General features: G+C 43.1%; 1 protein-coding gene across 14 annotated transcripts in view; it reads left to right on the top strand.

Moving 5' to 3' along the window:
* The first annotated feature begins 9,919 nt into the window (after window positions 1-9,919).
* The window catches only part of ppip5k1b (diphosphoinositol pentakisphosphate kinase 1b), a 64,347-nt gene continuing 55,993 nt past the window's right edge, over window positions 9,920-18,273 (top strand). For 5 of the 14 annotated variants that reach the window (XM_029758306.1, XM_029758308.1, XM_029758309.1 and 2 more), the window contains exons 1-2: window positions 9,920-10,280; window positions 17,554-18,213. In XM_029758306.1, coding sequence (XP_029614166.1) covers window positions 18,046-18,213 — 168 coding nt within the window. In that variant the 5' untranslated portion in view covers window positions 9,920-10,280; window positions 17,554-18,045. The remainder of the gene's footprint in view (window positions 10,281-17,553; window positions 18,214-18,273) is intronic. The other 9 variants (XM_029758312.1, XM_029758319.1, XM_029758318.1 and 6 more) reach the window with 5 other exon arrangements.

An 18,273-nucleotide genomic window follows, 5' to 3' on the forward strand; every position in this document is an offset into this window, starting at 1 on the left:
AGAACACCTGCTCTTCCTATAATAGACTGATCAGGTGAATCCAGGTGAAAGCTATGATCCCTTACTGATCTCACTTGTTAAATCCACTTCAATCAGTGAAGATGAATGGGAGGTTTTAGGTTAAAGAAGGATTTGCCTGGAGACAATTGAGACATGGATTGTGTGAATGGGCATGACAAAAGATTGAAGTGCCTTTGAATGGGGTATGGTTGTACTGTAGGTGGTTTGTAATGTATCAAGTAATGCAACGCTGCTGGGTTTTTCACAGTCCACAGTTTCCCATGTGTGTCAAGAACGGTCATCCAGCCAACTTGACACAACTGTGGGAAGCATTGGCTTCAGCATGGGCCAGCATCCCTGTGGAACGCTTTCGACACCTTGTAGAGTCCATGCCTTGACAAATTGAGGCTGTTTTGAAGGCAAAAGGGCGTGGTGCAACTCAATAATAGGAAGGTGTTCTTAATGTTTTGTACACTCAGTGTATGTATATGTGTGGAAACAATTTAGTGGGCCATGGGGGGGCCTCAAGTGGTGAAATTATGACTTTAAAAAAAAGATTACTAGTATATATATATATATATATATATGTTTTATTATGCCCAGCTCACAAGGCCCCCTTGATGATGTGAGGCTTGAGACAATTGCCCCTTCTACCTAATGGTAAGTCCGCCACTGCACTCAGGTAAATGTTTAGGTGTAGTGTCATTCACCAGCCAAATGTCTGATGATGAGGCTACTTCTGGTAGATTTCTTTGGCCAATATTAAGATGGCGCATACACATCCCAATTCATCAAAGATCTCAAGGACAATATTGGTGACTAGACAAACTCTGATCCCACCTCCCCTCATTGCTCTACCTGTCTCTTGATGTTGAGCAGTTACAGTAACACTATTCACATCACTTCCAAAAGGACCTCTGTCACTATCACCTTTCAAACAGCACTTTGCACATTTCGCAATGCTGCTCAGTGAATCAAATCGCATGCACATCAATGTGATTTATACGGTTGGCTTAGGTGTAACATACCGTAATTTCCGGACTATTAAGCGCACCTGAATATAAGCCGCACCCACTGAATTAAAAAAAACAACATTATTTTGAACATAAATAAGCCGCACATGTCTATAAGCCGCAGGTGCCTACCGGTACATTGAAACAAATGAACTTTACACAGGCTTTAACGAAACACGGCTTGAAAGCTGCATCATATGCATTTCTCCGTATCTTTGCCATGATGAGGGTGACAAAATGACTACCGTAATCAGAATGATGAAGTTTGAGAGCGCTCGATTTAATCTAAACAGTAAACAAAAAAGTTGTTTGACCTTAACCCGTTCGGCAATTTCATTGGTCTAATGAAAGCTTCATGCCGCCAAAAAACTGAGCACGTCACAGAATGTGTTTTATGGAGAAAAAAAAAATTGAAAGCAGGAAAAATCCATATATTAGCCGCGTCATTGTTTAAGCCGCGAGGTTCAAAGCCTGGGAAAAAAAGTTGCGGCTTATAGTCCGGAATTTACGGTAATCTGAATCAAGACATAATGGCCCCAATTTATGTAATTCTGTGAAATGAAGACATACTTCACATAAATATTGTACACTATATAAAGAAAAGGTGTTCAATCTTGTTTTTCAATCCTAGCCTGTTGAAGCACCCGTCCCGCATGCGGGATCAACATCCAGCATAAAATCATTTCGCCATATTCATAACCGAATAGAAAAATGTCTTTATTTTTATTTTTTTCAAATATAGGACTATTTTATATCGTTTTATAGATACACCTGTCCTGAATCGAACCACGTTGTCCGATTTCAAAAAGGCTTTACAGCAAAAGCAAAACATTAGATAATGTTAGAGGAGTATATCGTCAAAGTATTCACATAGCCATTTTCCGACCAACCACATGCATCACAAATAACCAAGAAACAGCTAAATGCAGCACTAACCTTTGACAATCTTCATCAGATGACACTCCTAGGACATCATGTTACACAATACATGCATTCTTTTGTTCGATAAAGTTCATATTTATATATAAAAACAGCATTTTACATTGGCTCGTGACGTTGACTAACTATTTTCCCTCAAATGCATCCGGTGATCAGCGCTACAATTTACTAAATTACTATTCGAAAACATTTTAAAAATGTAATATTGTCATTCAAAGAATTATAGATGAACATCTCGTGAAAGCACCTGCATTGCCAGATTTAAAAATAACTTTACTTGGAAATCACACTTTGCAATAAACGACGTGATATGCTCAGAAAAATAGGCTAGCAATACAGGTCTGCGCCATCTTGGAACAATCGAATATCAAATATACTCTTGTATACTATTGTAATTATTCCCTTACCTTTGATTATCTTCACCAGAAGGCACTTCCAGGTATCCCAGGTCCCCAACAAATGTAGTTTTCTTCGAAAAAGTTCATAATTTATGTCCCAATAGCTTCTTCTTGTTAGCGTGTTCCGAAGGCACCTCAAAATGTTCAATCGTGCGCGGGACTTCTCCTCAGGAAAGCCCCCCCCAAAAAATATTTAAGTTCGTTCAAACATGTCAAACGTTGTATAACATAAATCTTTAGGGCCTTTTTCAACCAGAGCTTCAATAATATTCCATGGGGATGGTTGCATTGTCTTTCAAAATGTTTCGAAAGGGGAGGGTAGCCAGGGGAGCCCGCGTCATAATGGTGATGGCCCTCCCCATGTGACCAAGATCAACAGCCTGTCATTGTCAGTTTTCACAGTAGAAGACTCAAACCACTTTGTAAAGACTGGGGGCATCTAGTGGAAGCAATAGGAAGTGCTCAATGAACCATAGCTCACGGTGTGATTTATAGGCAAAGTGCTGAAGTCCGCAATTCAGAATTCCACATCCTGTTACGATCTGTCTCGGGGTTTTGACTGCCATATGAGTTCTGTTATACTCAGACACCATTCAAACAGTTTTAGAAACTTTAGGGTGTTTTCTATCCACATCTATTAATTATATGCATATCCTAGCTTCTGAGTTTGAGTAGGAGGCCGTTAAAAATGGGCCCGTATTCTTTTTTTTTAAACGCTGTAGCGCCCCCTATCCTGGGCGTGCGTCAAGAGGCTAGTCCTGGAAACCCACCGGCTTATGTTCCAGTCTAGCACTGACACACGATTCAAATAGTCAAGGGTTTGATTTAGTTGATTAATGTAATCAGGTGTGTTAGCGCTCATAGGACCAACAATATCACAAATTAAATCTAAGAATAAAAACTGGAATTGTACATAATAATTTGCACAATTGTAAACAAAAGTTTTAATTTCAGAAACACAAACTGAATTTCAATCAATGTCATGCACACACTCCAGACGGTAGATGGCAGTGACGAACCCCTTTGATTTTAAAGAACAAATCCTACTTTAAAAAAAATATTAAACATACCCAGACCCACCTGCTCACACCCCCATCTCCAGCGCCCGTATCACTCTCCGCCACATGGCTTCAAACTGCACCATTTTGTTTCTCTCCATTGCCCATGCACTTTCAACATTTAGATAATAAACATTAGACCTTTTTTATTGTGTTAACGATGGAAGATTGGTTTACTTCCAGTTTTTAAGTATGAGAGCTGGTGTAACTGAGTCAGGTTTGTAACCCTCCTTGCTCGCACACACTTTACCAGTTCTGCCCACCAATTTTTTATAAGTGGCCTTTCAGGTTATGTCGATATAGGACTCGTTTTACTGTGGATATAGATACTTTTGTACCTGTTTCCTCCAGCATCTTCACAAGGTCCTTTGCTGTTGTTCTGGGATTGATTTGCACTCTTCGCACCAAAGTACGTTCATCTCTAGGAGACAGAACGCGTCTCCTTCCTGAGCGGTATGACGGCTGCGTGGGCCCATGGTGTTTACACTTGCGTACTATTGTTTGTACATATGAACGTGGTACCTTCAGGCATTTGGAAATTGTTTCCAAGGATGAACCAGACTTGTGGAGGTCTTCATTTTTTTTCTGAGGTCTTGGCTTTCTTTTGATTTTCCCATGATGTCAAGCAAAGAGGCACTGAGTTTGAAGGTAGGCCTTGAAATACCTCAACAGGTACACCTCCAATTGAACACTGGCCAGCTGGCGACCGAAGTCACTTTTTTCTTAGAAAATAGACACGTAAAAAAATTCTGGGGATGAGCATACGCATCTGCAATGTGTACCCATTGTTCCTCTTTAGTGCATTTAACTATATGTCACAGGTAAAAGACCTGGGTGGCAAGTTGATACAATTCCAAGTCTGGAAGGATAAAAAGCACCCTCAGACTTGCTATTCTATGAGTTTTATTTGCCCATATAAAGTCTCCTCTGAACTAGTATACTTTTTTTTGAATATCTTTGGTGGGGTAATCAGTATTACTGAGAATAAATATAGAAACTTTAGTAGCCATGCCATTCTGAAGTGTTTATTTTACCTCTAAGAATTTTTTATTTCACCTTTATTTAACCAGGTAGGCTAGTTGAGAACAAGTTCTCATTTACAACTGCGACCTGGCCAAGATAAAGCAAAAAACAACCACACAGAGTTACACGTGGGATAAACAAAAGTACAGTCAATAACACAATAGAAAAATCTATATACAGTGTGTGCAAATGGAGTAAGGAGGTAAGGCAATAAATAGGCCATAGTAGCGAAGTAATTACAATTTAGCAAATTAACACTGGAGTGATAGATATGCAGATGATGATGTGCAAGTAGAAATACTGGTGTGCAAAAGAGCAAAAAAAGTAAATAAAAACAATATGGGGATGAGGCAGGTAGTTGGACGGGCTATTTACAGATGGGCTGTGTACAGCTGCAGCGATCAGTAAGCTGCTCAGATAGCTGATGTTTAAAGTTAGTGAGGGAGATATAAGTCTCCAACTTCAGCGATTTTTGCAATTCGTTCTAGTCATTGGCAGCAGAGAACTGGAAGGAAACGCGGCCAAAAGAGATATACCTGCTGGAGCGTGTGCTACGGGTGGGTGTTGCTATGGTGACCAGTGACCTGCGATAAGGCGGAGCTTCACCTAGTAAAGACTTATAGATGACCTGGAGCCAGTGGGTTTGGCGACGAATATGTTGCGAGGGCCAGCCGACGAGAGCATACAGGTTGCAGTGGTGGGTGGTATATGGGGCTTTGGTGACAAAACACATGGCACTGTGATAGACTGCATCCAGTTTGCTGAGTAGAGTGTTGGAGGCTATTTTGTAAATGACATCACCGAAGTCAAGGATCGGTAGGATAGTCAGTTTTACGAGGGTATGTTTGGCAGGAGGCTTTGTTTGCGAAATAGGAAGCCAATTATAGATTTAATTTTGGATTGGAGATGCTTAATATGAGTCTGGAAGGAGAGTTTACAGTCTAGCCAGACACCTAGGTATTTGTAGTTGTCCACATATTCTAAATCAGAAACGTCCAGAGTAGTGATGCTAGTCGGGCGGGCGGATGCGGGCAGCGATCGGTTGAAGAGCATGCATTTAGTTTTACCAGCAGTTAATTGCAGTTAGAGGCCACGGAAGGAGAGTTGTATGGCATTGAAGCTCGTTTGGAGGTTTGTTAACACCGTGTCCAAAGAAGGGCCAGATGTATACAGAATGGTGTCGTCTGCGTAGAGGTGGATCAAGGAATCACCCGCAGCAAGAGCGACCTCGTTGATATATACAGAGAAAAGAGTCAGCCCGAGAATTGAACCCTGTGGTACCCCCATAGAGACTGCCAGAGGTCTGGACAACAGGCCCTCCGATTTGACACACTGAACTCTATCTGAGAAGTAGTTGGTGAACCAGGCAAGGCAGTCATTTGAGAAACCAAGGCTGTTGAGTCTGCCGATAAGAATACGGTGATTGACAGCGTCAAAAGCCTTGGCCAGGTCGATGAAGACGGCTGCACAGTACTGTCTTTTATCGATGGCGGTTATGATATCGTTTAGTTCCTTTGAGCATGGCTGAGGTGCACTCCTGACCAGCAGGGAAACCGGATTGCACAGCAGAGAAGGTACGGTGGGATTAGAAATGGTCAGTGATCTGTTTGTTAACTTGGCTTTCGAAGACTTTAGAAAGGCAGGGCAGGATGGATATAGGTCTGTAACAGTTTGGGTCTAGAGTGTCACCCCCTTTGAAGAGGGGGATGTCCGCGGCAGCTTTCCAATTGTTAGGAATCTCAGATGATACGAAAGAGAGGTTGAACAGACTAGTAATAAGGGTTGCAACAATGGAGGCGGATAATTTTAGAAAGAGAGGTTCCAGATTGTCTACCCCAGCTGATTTGTACGGGTCCAGGTTTTGCAGCTCTTTCAGAACATCAGCTATCTGGATTTGGGTGAAGGAGAAGCTGGGGAGACTTGGACAAGTAGCTGCAGGGGGTGCGGAGCTTTTGGCCGGGGTTGGGGTAGCCAGGTGGAAAGCATGGCCAGCCGTAGAGAAATGCTTATTGAAATTCTCGATTATCGTGGATTTATCGGTGGTGACAGTGTTTCCTAGTGCAGTGGGCAGCTGGGAGGAGGTGCTCTTGTTCTCTATGGACTTTACAGTGTCCCAAAGCTTTTGGGAGTTAGAGCTACAGGATGCAAATTTCTATTTGAAAAAGCTAGCCTTTGCTTTCCTATCTGACTGTGTTCCTGACTTCCCTGAAAAGTTGCATATCGCAGAGACTATTCGATGCTAGTGCAGTACGCCACAGGATGTTTTTGTGATGGTCGAGGGCAGTCAGGTCTGGAGTGAACCAAGGGCTATATCTGTTCTTAGTTCTACATTTCTTGAAAGAGGCATGCTCTTTTAAGATGATGAGGAAATTACTATTAAAGAACAACCAGGCATCCTCTACTGACGGGATGAGGTCAATATCCTTCCAGGATACCCGGGCCAGGTCGATTAGAAAAGCCTGCTTGCTGAAGTGTTTTAGGGAGGGTTTGACAGTGATGAGGGGTGGTCGTTTGACCGCGGACCCATAACGGATGCAGGCAGTGATCGCTGAGATCCTGATTGAAAACAGCAGAGGTGTAGTTGGAGGGCAAGTTGGTCAGGATAATATCTATTAGGGTTCTCATGTTTACGGTTTAGGGTTGTACCTGGTGGGTTCCTTGATCATTTGTGTGAGATTGATGGCATCTAGCTTAGATTGTAGGACGGACAGGGTGTTAAGCTTATCCCAGTTTAGTTCACCTAACAGAACAAACTCTGAAGATAGATGGGGGCAATCAATTCACATATGGTGTCCAGAGCAGAGCTGGGAGCTGAGGCGTCAACAGTGAGAGACTTATTTCTGGAGAGATTTATTTTTAAAATTAGAAGCTTGAACTGTTTTGGCATAGACCTGGAAAGTATGACAGAACTTTGCAGGCTATCTCTGCAGTAGATTGCAATTCCTCCCCCTTTGGCAGTTCTATCTTGACAGAAAATGTTGTAGTTGGGGATGGAAATTTCAGAATTTTTGGTGGCCTTCCTAAGCCAGTATTCAGACATGGCAAGGACATCAGGGTTGGCGGAGTGTGCTAAAGCAGTGAGTAAAACAAACTTAGGGAATAGGCTTCTGATGTTAACATGCATGAAACCAAGGCTTTTACGATTACAGAAGTCAACAAATGAGAAAGCCTGGGGACACACAGGGCCTGCGTTAACCTCAACATCACCCGAGGAACAGAGTAGGATGAGGGTACGGCTAAAGATTATCAGAACTGGTCGTCTAGTGCGTTGGGAACACAGAATAAAAGGAGCAGATTTCTGGGCGTGGTATGATAGATTTAGGGCATAATGTACAGACAGGGGTATGGTACGGTGCGGATACAGTGGAGATAAACCTAGGCATTGAGTGACGATAAGAGAGGTTGCATCTCTGGAGGCACTATTTATACTAGGTGAGGTTACCGCATGTGTGGGAGGTGGGACAAAAGAGCTATCTGAGGCATGTTGAGTGGGACTAGGGGCTCCGCAGTAAAATAAAACAATGATAACTAACCTAAACAACAGTATACAAGGCATATTGACATTAGAGAGAGACATAAAGCGAGGCATAAAGCAATCACAGGTGTTAATTGGGAGAGCTAGCTAAGACAACAACGCGTAAGACAACAACAGCTAATCAGCGAAGACAACAACAACAGGTAAAATGGCGATGAATGGGCAGAGAGAGTCAATTAACTACACACAGGGCCTGAGTCCGAAGCTGGGGCCGACAGATAAACAAAATGGAGTACCGTGATTAATGAACAGTCCAGCAGGCATCACCTATGTAGCCAAGTGATCATAGGGTCCAGTGAACAGCAATAGCACAGGGAAGTCGTTACTACGCTAGGCGAGCAGAAGACACTGCGTTCAGAAAGTTAGCAGGCCGGGGCTAGCAGAAGCATCTTCACCAATTGGTCCAGGCCAATTGGAAAAATAATTATTGTAGCTGGAGTAATTTAGTTTGCTAGCCGGGAGATGCACCTGGCTCGAGGCTAACTGATGCTAGCTTCGGGACAAGGGTGTTAGCCACTATAGCCACTCGGTAGCAGCTAGCTAGCTGCGATGATCCGGTGCAAAGGTCAAGAGCTTACGGTAGGAATCCTGTGATGTAGTGGCTTCTAGTCGTGTTAGTGTAGAGTCCGGGAGGCATCAGCTGTGTAGCCGAGTGATCATAGGGTCCACTGAGCAGGCTGGGAGATGGGCCTGGCTCAAGGCTAGCTTCGGGCTGGGCCACTCGGTAGCAGCTAGCTAGCTGCGATGATCCGGTGTAATGGTCCAGAGCTTATGGCAGGAATCCAGTGATGTAGTGGAGAAAAGCAGTCCGATATACTCATGGTTGATATCGCGCTGTGCAGACTGGCAGGTATTATCCAGGCTAAAAGCGGCTGGTGTCTGAACTAAAGGTAAAAGCTGCTAGCAGTGGCAAACAATGACTAAGTAGCTAGTAGGTAATTAGCTAGTTAGCTTCTGATGGCTAGCTCCTGATAGAGGTTCTAGCTATAAGGTATAAAAATAGCAGATCCGTATCACATTGGGTGAGGCGGGTTGCCGGAAGGTATATTTAATTTAAAAATGGAAAAAGAAATTGAAATATATACAAAAAAGAAGAAAAAAACATAACATTTACACGGGACAACAACAAACACGTCCGCACTGCTACGCCATCTTGGATTGAAGAATGGGAAGATTGTTCCATTTAATTAGACCTGCTTTCATTAGACCTGCTTTCATATTGTTGAGTGGTGGGATAAAGTTATCTTTATACGGTATATTTGTTGTTTGTTGTCACTTATTAAGCATCCAACTTGAAAGGAAAGAGGAAGCCCATCCACAACATTGCCGGCCACGCAGACCTGGTGAAGAGAGTGGTGAGACAGAGAAGACATCGTCTGTTCTTCTAAGCTTTGATGCAGGGTCTTTACCCGACAGAGTTAAGTTAGGATGTGAGAGTTTTTGTTTCCCGAAGCCATTCCAGTGTTTTAGGTGACAAGCTTACAGTATGGTCATGTTGCAGTAGTGTGTAGGAGGGCGATTCCTAGATGTGAGGAGTGTGCAGGAGGGCATGAGACAACGGATTGTGTACTACCGGTGGAAGAGGTTGTGTGTGTTAACTGTATGGGAGACCAGCAGTGTCCGTTGAGAGAAAGGTATGTTGAGGTTGCCGGGATCAGAGTAGTACAGAAGGTGTCATATGCTGAGGCAATGAAGTGAGTGGTAGAGGAAGATGGGTCCAGGGGGAGGGAGCCTAAGAGGATCCCTGTGAGTAGGCAGAGAGCAATAAAATGGGATATGAATAACATGGGCTATAGTAAATGTTGAATATTTAGCATTCATGGCAATGGTTATCAACTGTACCGCAGAAATGGAACGTAAATCACATAAATTGCTGTGGTGCTGGCAGCTGCAGAGAAGTACTTGGGCGTATGAGATTTTACTGCAGAATAGTTACAAGCAGTGTTGCGCAATAGTATCCTGTCTTCCCAGGCTGCCTCCCCTGGTGTAGGATCAGATAGGGCCAAGTAGTGGAAATGGGTGTAGGGTTAGTTGAGGGGGGCAATTTTTCTACGAAGTTTAATATACTCACACTCAGGAACAGTAGGTGTAAACAGCGCTAGATAAGATAAATTGATGGATAGGGAGGCCGTGACCGGCATCGCACGCCAGTACAGTAGGTGGTGGTGTATAGACATCACGGTTGCGATCCGCCAATACAAGTTTAAGAAAAAGAAGAAAAACATTACCGAGATCAACTTTCGCGGTTGCACAACAAAACAACTATCAAGGGACAAAGAACTTGACAGCTGGTTATAACTCAAATGATCAATAAGTAAGTGACTGTATTTTAAGACCGCAACAATTCTTACACTATTCTTTATCGACACTGCGGTGTACTGACTGTCGGCTGTAATGTAAAGTGTACTTAGTCACGTTGTAACGAAGTATAGGCTGCAGTGGTCTACATTGTAATATGTATTGTCACGCTAAACAATTAACGTTAGGCACCGAGGAGAGGTTGTTACGGCGTACACACCGTAGAGTTCATTGAAAAGCGGCACACGTTCTTGACAGGAACATACACGAACCATTCGTGACAGACAGCTTCCAAAGCGTATTTCCAAACGAAAAAATGTAATGTTAACAAACATTCGTGGCTATTTTGACTTCTGTTTCAGTGTTCCACAATTGCCTTGCTTTCCTTTTGTGTAATGTAGGTAGGTCACTTCCTCTCAGGCTGGCCCTAACAAAAAAAGATTGCCGTCTTGAAACTGCAGTAACCGCAGCCAACTGTGGTATTTTGGATGCAGTGATTGCAGAATAACTGCAGTGTACTGCAAAATTACTGCAGTAAAGAAAAGTGTTATTTTGGATGCAGTATTTGCACCATACTGCAGTTACACTGCACTCTGACTGCAGTCTTTTTTGTAAGGGGGTTGCAGGGAGCTTGAAAGTAACCACTAAGATTTGTTACAAAATGTCTAACTTTGACTAAAAGTAAACAGTACCAAAAACCCAAAATGAATACCGGAACCTATTTCAGTCCAAGTCAAACACCGATAAGAAGTAATCAGGTAGGCCTATTTTCTGATGTTTCCACTATCAGAGCATGACGTTTTTTGGTTTCAAACTGAGTGGTTATCGAAAGGGAGAGAGCTGTCCTTACTCAACATTGACAGGAGCGATCCAAACAAAAGACAATGTCTGAATTGACAAAACTCGTAAATGGAATGAAATAAACAAACTTGTTTCTCACAAGTGAAGCATAGCTTGTGCACTCTGCAAACAGTGTCCACTCAGACAATGAGAACGGGAAGCCTGGAATAATAATATTTAATGCGTTAAAATAATTACCGTAACCAAAGCAAACATTGTAGATTAGAAAGGATAGTGTTTAGCGGTAAATGTACTAATGGTGATATATGTAATGGGGAATTGATATACAGTCCTTTAGGAAAGTGTTCAGACCCCTTGACTTTTTCCACATTTTGTTACGTTACAGCCTTATTCTAAAATTGATTTAAATTATTTTTTTCTCTCATCAATCTACACACTACCCCATAATGACAAAGCAAAAACAGGTTTTTAGAAATGTTTGCTAATTTATTAAAATTAAAAACTGAAATACCTTATTTACATAAGTATTCAGACCCTATGCTATGAGACTTGAAATACATCTCAGGTGCATCCTGTTTCCATTGATCATCCCTGATGTTTCTACAACCTGATTGGAGTCCAGCTGTGGTAAATTCAATTGATTGGACATGATTTGGAAAAGCACACACCTGTTTAAATATGGTCCCACAGTTGACAGTGCATGTCAGAGCATTTCTGCAGCATTAAAGGTCCCCAAAAACACAGTAGCCTCCATCATTCTTAAATGGAAGAAGTTTGTAACCACCAACACTCTTCCTAGTGTTGGTGGCCAAATTGAGCTGCTACTTATTTTAGGGCTCTCGAGTGGCGCAGCGGTCTAAGGCACTGCATCTCAGTGTTAGAGGTGTCACGACAGACCCTGTTTTGAAGCCAGGCTGTATCACATCCGGCCATGATTGGGAGTCTCATAGCGCGGTGCACAATTGCTCCGGCGTAGGCCGTCATTGTAAATAAGAATTTGTTCTTAACTGAATTGCCTAGTTAAATAAAGGTACAACAAAAATATATAAAATAATCATTGGGGGAGGAGGGCCTTTGTCAGGGAGGTGACCAAGAACCCGATGGTCACTCTGACAGAGCTCCAGAGTTCCTCTGTGGAGATGGGAGAACCACCCTGAAGGCAGCACTCCACCAATCAGGCGTTTATGGTAGAATGGCCGGACTGGAGCCACTCCTCAGTAAAAGGCACATGCCAGCCAGCTTGGAGTTTGCCAAAAGGCACCTAAAGGACTCTCAGACGGTTCTCTGGTCTGATGAAACCAAGATTGAACTCTTTGGCCTGATTGCCAAGCGTCACATCTGGAGGGAACCTAGCAACGTCCCTACGGTGAAGCATGGTGGTGGCAGCATCATGCTGTGGGGATGTTTTTCAGCGGCAGGGACTGGGAAACTAGTCAGGATCGAGGGAAAGATGAACAGAGCAAGGTACAGAGAGATCCTTGATGAAAACCTGCTCCAGAGCGCTCAGGACCTCAGACTGGGGTGAATTCTACATTTTAGAATAATAGTGAAGACCTCAAAACTATGAAATAACACATGGAATCATGTAGTAACCAAAAAAGTGTTAAACAAATCAAAATTCTTCAAATAGCCACCATATGCCTTGATGACAGCTTTGCGCACTCTTAGCATTCTCTCTGAGTCGATCAGTTGTGTTGTGACAAGGTAGATGGACTTTTACCAAGAAGATGGACTTTTACCAAATAGGGCTAAGTCCCTATTATGGCAAGAACAGCTAAAATAAGCAAAGAGAAAAGGCAGTCCATCATTACCTTAAGACGTGAAGGTCAGTCAATATGGAAAATTTCAAGAACTTTTGAAAGTTTCTTCAAGTGCAGTTGCAAAAACCATCAAGCGCTATGATGAAACTGGCTCTCATGTGGACCGCCACAGGAAAGTAAGACACAGAGTTACCTCTGCTGCAAAGGATAAGTTCAAGAGAGTTACCAGCCTCAGATTGCAGCCCAAATAAATGCTTCACATAGTTCTAGTTATAGACACATCAACTGTTTAAAGGAGACTGTGTGAATCAGGCCTTCGCGAATTGCTGCATAGAAACCACTAAAGGACACCAATAAGAAGAAGAGACTTGGGCTTGGGCCAAGAAACACGAGCAATGGACATTAGACCGGTGGAAATTTGTCCTTTTGGTCTGGAGTCCAAATTGTAAATGCTTGTGAGATGTGGTGTGGGTGAACGGATGATCTCCGCATGTGTATTTCCCACCGTGAAGCATGGAGGAGGAGGTGTTATAGTGTCACCAGCATGGCTCCCCCACACCGTCTTTGATTTATTTAGAATTCAAGGCACACTTAACTAGCATGGCTACTGCAGCGATACGCCATACCATCTGGTTTGCGCTTAGTGGGACTATCATTTGTTTTTCAACAGGACAATGACCCAACACACCTCCAGGCTGTGTAAGGGCTATTTGACCAAGAAGGAGAGCGATGGAGTGCTGTACCAGGTGACCTGGCCTCCACAATCCCCCGACCTCAATCCAATTGAGATGTTTTGGGATGAGTTGTACCGCAGAGTGAAGGAAAAGCAGCCAACAAGTGCTCAGCATATGTGGGAACTCCTTCAAGACTGTTGGAAAATCTTTCTAGGTGAAGCTGGTTGAGAGAATGCCAAGAGTGTGCAAAGCTGTCAAGGCAAAGGGTGTATACTTTGAAGAATCTCAAATATAAAATATATTTTGATTTGTTTACCACTTATTTTGGTTACTACATGATTCCATATGTTATTTCATAGTTTTAATATCTTCACTATTATTCTACATTGTAGAAAATAGTAAAAATAAAGAAAAACCCTTGAATGAATAGGTGTTCTAAAACTTTTTACCGGTAGTGTATGTATGTTTTAGTCGAGCAGTAACACACACAATTTCGGTTGACCAACAGCCTAACCACCAAATAATCAACCAGTCGACTAATTGGGGTCAGCCCTAAATGTATCGCAGCGTTTTCTTTGAAACTTTGTGTAGAAAGCCAGTAGCTTTTGCTCATGTGTTGCAGGAACAGCGGCATCTAGTGGGCAAAACCTGGTACTTTTACTTAAGTTATGGGGAAAATGCAAGCGACTTCAATGGCTAATTTCTCATAACGGGGGAAAAGCGTCACCAAATTCACTGAGAATACATGACATAATATGAATAAATAATACTCCAAGTCGCAGCTCCATAATACTTGTTAAACAGAGAACTGATGCTGTATAATGGCTTTTGGGGTGGGGTTTGGGGGGTCTGTGGGTGGAGTTGATTCATTTATTTGGAAACCTCCACATCCTAATCATTAAGAGGTTTTTGTGCAAATCGGATGTTGGGTACTATATTTATTGAATGTTTATATGAATCCTATAAATGTAAATGGCCCATTTGGGTGCACTCAATTAGCTGAATTTCTAATTATATTCAAGCAAATAAATGTTGCAGGAATGCTTATCTTACGTTTCTAACTACAGAAACGGTTTCAGAACAATCTGAGATTTTGGGGGTCATGGCTTGCCGAAATGAGATTGCATGACCCTGGGGACATCTTTGTTTGTACAGTAATTATTTGTCATGCATTCCTCAAAGCCTCATGTATTGTCTGTACTCTGCAGTACTGTCGCTTCAGAGTGAGGGAGTGTTGGGACATGGAGAACTTGTGGGTTTTGGCTATTTTTGTGATTGGTGGCCGAGGATGGGGAATGAGGTATTGGCATTCCTCTTCTCCAGGTTCGGTCCTTCAGTCCACTCCAGACTATTGAGCATAATCATTAACATTTTTATTAATGATTTAGCATGGGAGGCTCCGCTCATAACAAACTGATCACCTGCGCAGACAGTCTCTTCAGTCTCCGTGTACTGATAGTAACTGTTAGGCTATATGACTCACTAGTCATATGATGGCATACTTTGTGTTTTCATAGTAAACACATCTATGCTGGCTTCAAAATTCACAAGGAAATGGCAAGTGGCAGATGACAATACTCTGACTGTGCCTGTCTTTGCAGTCTTCTTCAATCCCTGTAAAAAAGGAAACTCCCTAAATGGACAGTATATTGCTCCTCCTATTTGCAGAGACATTTCCTGTGTCATTGGGCCTGTTATCAGTGAGTGTGATAGTGGCTTTTTGTGAGAGCTCAGCTAATGATTCTACCCCTATCATAAACGGTGCGGCCTGACTTTCTACAGGATACGGTCTCAAAGGTTAAAAGCCTTTATTGGGGTCGCCCAAATTTGGTTGGCGGAAGTGACTCACTGTCAGACGGTGGGTTGGGCTATGCCAGAGGGAGATGGGGACATGTTCAACCAGGCCTTTTGGTTTATTAGTCATAGGCATTAAAGGAAGCAGTGCCATTATTTTTAATGAAGAATCTGAGAAACATTTGATGATGAGGCAAAGGGCTGACTGAAGCACAGAAAGGAACAGAGGATTGGAGATGAGAAACAAGGATAGTGCTGTGCAGACAGCCAGACAATGGACTTAACACTCAAACTCCTAACAAACTTGACCAGTTAAGGGCATTGCTAGTCAGCCATCAACACTAGGTGTTCAACCATCATAGAGCTGGGATGACAAACCGCAGGCAATCTGTTCATCACGATAAGTAGAGTATGCTAGAGAAATGTAAAGTTTGAAATGAAATAAGTTTGCTAATATGGGTGTTAATGGGACAAATTGACCGCTAGAACCATTAAACTAGTAGTAGTTTAAAGAATAATAAATAAAACAGTGGTGCACATTGATGTTATAAACGTATAGTTTATATTTATTGTTATCACTTCAGGCAATTGTCGCGCTGTGGATTTTTGTCCGTACGTTAGCCATCAGTTATTGAAGGAAACAGAAGAAGCCAGCATTACAGTAGCTAGGACTCACTCATCTCTTCATCCTCGACCAAGTAGTCCGATCTTCCCAGTCGCTCAATGCCAAATAGCCTTACTACTGTGTGTCTAGGAGCATGGCGGCGTCGACTGTCTTTACACTGTTGTTGTAGCTATGTATTTATGAGTTTGTTTATTTCCCGGGAGTGTCTCCCTGACCTCGGGTGGCCAAGATGGGCTTCCGCATGGTTTAGTGTGGCCTGTCAACACCTTTGAGGAGAGCGAGGAGTTATGTTTGTTTGCCGTTACTAGTGTAGGCCTCTGCACCCAATACGCTCTCTACCGTCCGCTCCAGCCTCCTCTTATGCCTCTTCCCCTTTCAACACACTGAGAAAAGGGCAGGCTATTCTGGGGACCAGGCTTACCCATGTTCACACGTTTTTGTGTGACAAAGTTGATATACGTGTGGACACGAGCTGTCTGTGCTAGCATTCTATAGCGTGATATAGTATATCGTGAAATGAGTTGTTTTTTTGTCCTGGGAGTGTGACTGGGATCTGACAATTTTTGGAATCGGTTCCCAACTGCCAAGGCACAATCGGTCTTGGCCTTGTGTAGGAAGTACCATATGAGCCTCTTGGCAGGCTTCTGTGAGCGGTGATATGATCTGGGTTAGGCTGCCTGTTTCTGGAGCTTTTCCCTGGAAGTCAGCTGTTTTGTTTGGTGGGCGGGGAAGGGCATTGGGCGGGGAAGGGCATTGCTAAAATAGACAGGAACCAGTTCTGGCAGGCTACTGACTGAAGTCCTCCTCTTGGTTATGTTTTAATTTACACTCAAGTCCACAATTACATGTTTGTTTTTTTTAAACCCTGGTATTTACGAGATACAAGCCAAAATGTTTGATTACCTGAGTTGTATTTTTTTGGGTTAGCCGAAACGGGACTGTGAAATTGTAATCGTTGAGTTCTGTCTTTGGAGGAAATATTGCTGAGAAAAGACGCAGGTGACCGTGAGCCTTTTCAAGGGAGTGTGCAAAAACTCTGCAGTGAATACTATGGTATTTCTTAAAATTTGTCAGGGTATTTTTATTAATTAATTTCACCTTTTTATTCAACTAGGCAAGTCAGTTAAGAACAAATTCTTATTTACAATGACGGCCTAGCTAAAGGCCAAGAGAGACAACACTACATAGAGTCCTAAGACGACAACACAGCATGGCAGCAACACAACATGGAAGCAGCACAAAACAGGGTACAAACATTATTGGGCACAGACAACAGCACAAAGGACAAGAAGGTAGAGACAACAATATATCATGCAAAGCAGCCACAACTGTCAGTAAGAATGTCCATGATTGAGTCTTTGAATGAAGAGATTGAGAAAACTTTCCAGTTTGAGTGTTTGTTGCAGCTCATTCCAGTCGCTAGCTGCAGCGAACTGAAAAGACTGAAAAGTGTAATTCCGTTACTGTGGAATTGCCCAAGCACATTGAGTCTAGAGAGATGAGGCAGCATTATTAGACTGCCTGCTGACGTTCTAACAAGCACTGAGCCATGTCTCTACGGGGTTTATCTTTTACATGTTCTGTACCATAGTAGTGCCATTATCTGTTTCTGCCTTTCTGTGTTGTCCTCTGTAGGTGGTGACTGATGGTGCGACTGTGGAGGAACCTTTTGTGAACCGCTCATCTCATCCTCCTCAGGCCAGAGTGATGCCACTTTTCAGAATGAGACCGCTCTCCTGACACAGGGAGGTTACTCCTTCCCCAACTCGGGCTCTGTCCTCTACCTACCTCACCCCTGACTACTTACCTCACCCCAAGTCAGCACCCTAGAGCTTGCTCCCTAACCCATAAACCCTCCCCTCGAATTACTACCTCAGCATTTTCCTCCATGTAAACCTGGTGCTCCCAGACCACCGTCTCCACCCTCCTGAGTCTTTCCCCTCACCCTACTCCAATTCAATACACCTTTATCAACCCCTGAGGGGCATTTTAAAAAGGCATTACCAGTGCCTACTCCCCGTTGTCGGTAAGGTGATCTAAGCCTTCCCTCTTATTACCTCATACCCTCCTACTGTGTACTGGCACGCAAAGATGCGCCGGAACTTTGAGTGACGTCCCCACTCTGTGATGTCAGAGACTGGAGGAGAAGGGTGGGGCCAGAGTGGGAATCCCACAACTGTGTTTGCCTATGAAGGTCATCAAGGCCCAGAGGAAGGAGGCATGAAGAATGAGGGAGAGATGCGAAAAGGAGAGGAAGAGGGGCAGGGAAAAGAGGAGGATGAGGATTATGACTCGGTAAGTGGGTACATGAAGACGGAGAGAAAGAGGCCCTTTCCCAATTCGTTTTTACTTGAT

The sequence above is a fragment of the Salmo trutta genome, chromosome 7 (genome assembly GCF_901001165.1).
Source record: "Salmo trutta chromosome 7, fSalTru1.1, whole genome shotgun sequence".
Classification (NCBI taxonomy): Eukaryota; Metazoa; Chordata; class Actinopteri; order Salmoniformes; family Salmonidae; genus Salmo; species Salmo trutta.